Source organism: Falco naumanni, chromosome 6 (genome assembly GCF_017639655.2).
Source record: "Falco naumanni isolate bFalNau1 chromosome 6, bFalNau1.pat, whole genome shotgun sequence".
NCBI lineage: Eukaryota > Metazoa > Chordata > Aves > Falconiformes > Falconidae > Falco > Falco naumanni.
Genome location: NC_054059.1, coordinates 79396838 through 79403655, shown reverse-complemented (window position 1 = coordinate 79403655; position 6818 = coordinate 79396838). Strand labels below are relative to the sequence as shown.

At 39.9% G+C, this 6818-nt stretch overlaps 1 protein-coding gene across 2 annotated transcripts in view; it reads right to left on the bottom strand.

Annotated features, from left to right (window-relative positions):
* Nucleotides 1-3144: 3144 nt before the first annotated feature.
* Nucleotides 3145-6818, bottom strand: part of PTCHD4 (patched domain containing 4) — a 93498-nt gene continuing 89824 nt past the window's right edge. For both annotated transcript variants that reach the window (XM_040598636.1, XM_040598635.1), the window contains exon 3: nucleotides 3145-4778. In XM_040598636.1, coding sequence (XP_040454570.1) covers nucleotides 3145-4778 — 1634 coding nt within the window. The remainder of the gene's footprint in view (nucleotides 4779-6818) is intronic.

Below are 6818 nucleotides of genomic sequence, written 5' to 3'. Positions count from 1 at the left end.
CCCTTCTAGTCCCAGAGTGTATTCTATATATCTCATGTTTGGTATATACAAGTGCTACTGCCCGTGCATGATATTGCCAGAGAAGCTAGTTCGACATCTCATCAAACTCTAGCTCATTTGTGTGAGCCCACCTTCAACGTTGACGTCTTCTGATGTCCTAGCTCACCATTCTCTGCTAGGGGAATTCCAGTGGCAATTTTTGAACGATCTGTTCTGTGTAAAAGCCTCACAAACCCAACAAAATTTGTGCAGTTACTCCTGGGATTTGTCCTTAAAACAGATGCTTGGGAGGCAAAATTCTAAAAATTTTTTCTTTCCTTTTTCACTTCATATTTGGTAATTGTAATGGGGCTGATCCCACCCAATCTGGGTGAGTCTGCATTGCCTGTGTTTGTCTCGGCTAATGTTGCTGAGCTTCCTTTATCACCGATGGACAGAAATATGCATTTTTTTAAGGTGTGATTCATTTAGTCCTAATGTAACCTGTAAAATGGGTCAGAAGTGTCTGTCCCTCTCCACGGCCATAAAGGAAGTTCAGATATAAATATCTACATTGTCATTGTCCAAAGGTAGATTAGATGAGTCCTGGCTTTGATGGCTTTTGAAAATGCTACTTTCTTCAATACAAGGCATGACAGAGATCCCTGGGATACATCTGGGCAGTACAAAAGAAGACGAGCAACTTCCTCTGTGACACCTCTTGAAGTGATACCCAAGGGTCACAGTGCTGTAAACAGTCCAGGTTTTGCATGGACAGTGGAGGAGATGTAAAAATAGGTATGGAAAGCCTGACATTCATATCCAACTGTTCTAAAAAGGATGGATATTGCACAATGTATTCAAGATGCAAATCAAGGTCAGTAAGTACTTCCCAACCAGAGACACATCTAAGCCATAACCCCACACTAAAACATCCCCGCTCCTAAATCTTACTAAACTATTTAGATCTCAGTTTTACAGTTGGCCCTTGCATATCTTGGGTCAAAGCAGTAACCTTGATCTAGCTACACCTGAAGTTTAGATCTGGGTTCAAACTTTGGAAGCTTTGCTTATCTAGAAAGTTTATCTTTACCCAAGACCTGTTGCACACAAAAGGTTCCTTGAACAGTCAACAGCTTTGACCACTCCTAAAACACAGAGGTCATTTTTGGCAAATGGTAATGGCAAAGTACAGAAAGTATAGAGAAGAGGTGAAACTGCATTCCTTGGAAACAAAAGCAGCTGATGAACGTTAGAACTGGCATTCAAATGGCTTTTTGTACTGCAGGTGATTTTTTTCTGACTCCCCCTAACCAGAAACAGTAGGAAAAGGTGAGACATGTCACATAATAAAGAATCGACTTCTTGCAGAGAGCTTTGTAGTAAAACATATGTACACACCCTCATTAGCAAACTCTGCAGGTTTGAGACTGAGTTAACCAGCCACAAATAGACATGTATACACATTTTGGAAGGCAAACAGCTTCCAGACATCTTTTAAAGGTACCCACAAGTAATACAAAGTAGACATAAACACTTCATATAGTGATATCTTTACATAGTGTCCTCATGGATACTATATATTCAGGAAGACATTGCTCATGTAGGTGATGCTATTCCATATTCCAGAGAGTAGAAAGCAAGCCCTTTTAAAATACTGAAAGGAGAGATGGACATGGCAAGCTCCAGTGCAGAACTGGGCCAAGAGCAAACCGAAATGGCTAGACCTGTTTTCAACCCTTCTCTTGGGCTACTAAGCTGTATAGTTTACAAAGCAGAGACAGCCATTCATAGCTCTTTACAGTACGATTTCTAGTGTCACATTGTAACTGCGAAATTACGGCACTCTCCCATGAAATTTCAACGGCCATAACAAAGCTTTATGTTGCAGATGATCAACACTCAAATATTTAGGAATATTAATAACAAAGACATTTCGCCTTCCCCTCCCCTTCCCACAGGGGACCGATCTGTCTTTTTACAACTAGGGGTTGATTCAGCCCTGTGCAAACCTTAACAAGCTCTTTTTTTTTTGTGTCTGTGGCAAGTATTTGACTGACATTTTGCTTAAAGAAGGGGAAAATCCCACTTCCTGCAGCATATTGCAGGGACCAGCAAACATATCCCTTTGCCTGTTGGACCAAATATATAATGATAACACGGTGCAGGTGCTCCAGAGCTGACTCAGCTGTTACACGATCGCGTTGCGCCTGTGATACGCAATCCATCATTATGTTTAAAGTGCCTGCTTGATTAATATTCAGTATTTAATGTCAACACTGAGAAATCACAATTCAAATGTGTTACACTTCAGGAACTGCAAATACTGCTGCAGCGGTAATGGCCTGGGTTAGTTTCGTGAGATCTGTCAGATCAAGGGGAATTTCACGATTCAGAAATACCGGAATATATGTATGGTGTTAATTACCAGCTGTGACCTGGAGATAAAGGTCGTGTGTCACATTTAAAGAAACTAAATGTTAAATTCCCAAATGGCTATGATTCTTTCTTCTTCTCTATAAACAGTACCTCTATCCCTTAGCAGTGTAGCTTAGCCATCCATATTCACAATAACACTCTAATTGTGGTGTTACAGGTATACATGGTATACTAGAACTGGGAAGTACTTTGGCTTAGATTGTTTTAAACGTTTACTTCCCACGTGCATAGGTTTCATCTTAACCAACTTGATCAAGAAAATAAGAAAAAAATACCATGGCATTTTTTATCTCTTTTGGTCTCGTTCCCTCTTCTCATTTGATTTTTTTTTTCCCATGGACAATTTTATCAAACAAATCTGCCTTTCCCCCTACTGTTTACTTAATGGTAACTCTCTTTGTAACCTTTGCTTCAGTACTACATACAACAGATCAAGCAACACCCATCAGAGCTACAGTTTGAGATTCAGGAACACTTAATGGCCAACAGACTCTTCCCTGGTGGAGAATGAGGATTCAAAGGAAACATTTGAGATTATTTTTACTTTCATTATTTTTGTTAAAAAAAGTTTGCACCTTGATGTGTCATGAATACCCCTTCTTGATCTTCCTTTGCCTTGTCAGACCTGGCCAGCACAAGCAGCTGAGATCTTTGCTCTATTTTCCCTGCATCTCTGTGCAACGCTTTTTTAAAAAGAGAATATACTATTATTTTTTTCTAATCCTTTCAGACTGCTGTAACATGATCAGGATTCTCCTGAATCTCTATGCATTCGATCTCTTCTCGTTCCTTCCTTTTGGCTCGTTTCTTTTTCTTGTGGTGCTTTTTGGAAGGTGGGAAAAAGGTTAGAAAGACGGGCAAAATAACAAAACAGTGCAGAAGTGTGCAACTGCCGGCAAGCAGCAAGCATTTGAACAGTGTGAAGGTCAAGTTTGAAGGCACAAAGAGAAGGGGGACCAACCCAATAAGAAAAGAAGAAACGTTCTGCAAAATGGCTGTCCCATGCTCTTGGAGTGAATTCTTTATACACTGAGTTCGGGTGTGCTCAGTAGCTAGTACAAATGTATAAAGCAGGGGTGCACAGTGATCTATGGCAAAATTCAAAGTGTAGATAAGGCACAGTATAGAAATGCAATCCATGTCTACATTCCATAAGGTCATCAAGCCAAGGACACCCAGTTCTATTGAGGTGACACTGAGAATTAACCAGAAATTTCCCAGAGGATGGATAACCAGGAAAAAGGTCAGTATTAACACCAGCAGGATGCCAAAACCAGAAATCAGGACAGGCATAGTTACTGATAAACCATAGTGGTCCATGAAAACAAAAGTAGGATTGAACACTATGAACTTGATGCTCTGTATAAGGGACAGTGGCCTTAGCTTCTCCAACAATTCTACCGCTTCCCTCTGTGTGTTTTCACTAGTCCTGGCAACCAGGTACAAACGAGAAGCAATTATGTTGTTCTCATCTCCAGCTTTGGAGAAAATGATGTCATTTTTGAAGTGCTGGAATTCTGGCTTTTTTAAAAAGGAGCTCTGGAGGATGCTGATAAAGTCACTTTTGTTGGTTGCACTGATGTTACCCACTCGAAGGTACTGGTAATACTGTTCAATCCAGGACACTGTATTGAACCCCTGGCTTAGTGTTTTTAGGTCTTCTTGCACGGTGCCATTCCAGTACTCCAGAGGTTCGTAAATGTAGAAACCTATCACTGGGCTGTAGTTGCTGAAATACTTTTGCTGTATGAGGGCATAGGAGACGCTTGGAGACTCACTGGCAAGAAGGTTGATAATGTTGGCTCCATCATTAATCTGTAAGCACCCCATAAAGGAGAAAGAGGCATAGATGAGATACAGTATCACCACAAATGGCTTGACATAGATGTTGGTAATCCACTCATTGTAATGCTCTCGGAGGAAATGCTGGATAAAGTGATGCTGGTACGGGTTGGTCTCATGATGAGAAGTATGCTGATGGCCGTCGTTCATCATGGTCTGGAACCACACAGGTTTCCGGTCCAGGTATTCTGCTGAAGGGATTTTACAGCAGAAGATGCTGTGGTAACGGTTCTGCTCCAACTGGCCAGCAAAGACCAGACAGGAGCCAAAGAAGGAGAAGATATAGAAGTAGTTCAACAGGATGGAGACACACATGTTCTGGCAAAAGACTTTTACAGCTTCAATATTGGTGAAAGGGCTTGCACCCATGCCGAAGGCTATGAAATACAAAGAGCTTGTCATTGTGTAGGAGACCATGACATCTGAGTAGGCATCTGCTACTCTGTCCTTGAATGGCAGATTCTCTCTGGTTCGACGCCATCCTGAAAGAAGTTCAAACACTCCTTTTGTTCCATGACCTGAAATGAGAAAACAAAGTATATACATGTGCATGTATAAAGGGGGTGCCATCATCCTCCAGGTTTTTCATCCTCCAGCAGTCAAAAAATTTTGTCAGCTAAGTTTTGTTACAATTTTGTCACTAGTTAAACAAACAGATAATTGTGAAGTGTCCGTCTAAAGCTACATATCAGAATTCATATGCAGGTGCTTAAATTAACAGCCTGATACTGTGGAACTCTGTGCTCGGAAATTAAGTGATGAAATACCCTTTACAAGACACTCATTGATTTTAATGTTCATTGAGTTAGTTCCCAAACAGACTGCATATATAGGACAAAGGAGAACATGAAGTTTAGTTCAAGTCTGGGGTTCATTCTTGAGATTCCTTGTGGCATCCTACGACATCTTTCAAGGTTTAAGGGATTCAGTTTGAAACATTTACAAAAGCAAGTAACATTATCTTCCAGAGAGTACAAAATAAAGGCATTATTTGAGAAATTAGTAGATCTGACTAAGAAAGGGACATATTGGTTCTTCATGCTGAACAAAGGAAAGAATACACTGCCATTAAGTACAAATGACCACAATAATTTGTATGATGGTTCTCTACCCACTGAGTGACATTGGAATTCCTCAGTGACAGTAAACAAGTTTCCACACTATATGAAAGTCGGCATGCTGGTGGTAATGATAGAGTCCAGTACTGGCTAAATCATTGGTTCATATTGTCTAGAAAACATATGGGTTGGTTTTTCATTATTCTGTCTCCCGTCTCTCTTTCTCTCTCTCAGCTAGTCATATCTCCTCCTGGTGAGAAGGAATTCCCTTAGCTCACACGAGAGGACATTCAGAAAAGTCAGATGTGGTCACTGCTCCATTACAGGTCCTTAATTTACATTCCACCCTGAGAAGTATTTTAGGGGTATGATTTTTAATAAATTAAACCTTCATAGTCTTACTTTCATTTTACTCATCACAGTCACAGACCAGGAAGTCTACAGCTATTAAACTTTGGGACAGAATTATAAAGTTGAAGCTAATCTTACTGGAAAAGGTGTAATAAGTAGAAGTTATTTATTATGTATACTTATTGATATAAATGTGTCAAATATATATATACACATATTCTTTTATTTCCCATTAGAGTATTTGAAGTTGGGGGGAAATATAAAATCTGACAATATAAAACATGTCCAAAAGAATGTGGCTTCCAAATAAAAAAATTAGTCAAAAATTAAAAATGCATATTTGGGTTTGGATGAGAAAGTGGAAATTTCTCTTCACTTTGGATCAAGTCCTGGAAAAACTTCTGGACAATATAAGGAAACACACTATTGAGCAGAGAAAACAGCAGAAGCGGATTGCAGATGCTCCTGCCTCTGTGTGCCTTTGCTCTCTGCAGCAGGAGAATTACATGCAACAAAGCATGCACGAAGGTAATTTTCTTGTAACAAAACCAGAAATATGACAACAGGATGTTTGCAAATAATCAAGTGTGTAACAGTGAACAAAAATTCTATTGAGTTTGTCTTTTGATTAAAATTATTTGGATTCATACAGCTGCTTATGTTGCCCAAAGCAGACTCCTGACAGCAATTCTGGAGAGGGAAAATTACAGGATAAAGTGTCAATTTCTGTGAATGTTACCTGTTTTACTGCAAATCGGTGTCCCCAGTGAAAAGTAAACATACAATATTATAGAAGTCTTCCAGTTAGCAAAAAACCTGTGTGGAAATGCTGCTCTCCTATGAATCAGCGTCTTGGTTCAGGAGGGACCTTAAATTCCCTGGTAGATTTGGGGTGAGTCTATTCAAGTTCTCAAGGCACAGCTGTCTTGTACACTGACACTTTTGGACATTGAGCAGGAAGAATTAGCTCCTTGGGCTGAATAAAGCTGCAGAATCCAGTGACTTGGATGCAGTTCTATATTATGCTTAATGCAAATGTGTAAAGTACCCTGCAGGGTGTGGACCAGGTTAGCTGGTCATCACTTCCAGTGTCAATGTCCTGGTAGGGCTTAATTGAATGGTATAGGAATCATAGAATAGTTTAGGTTA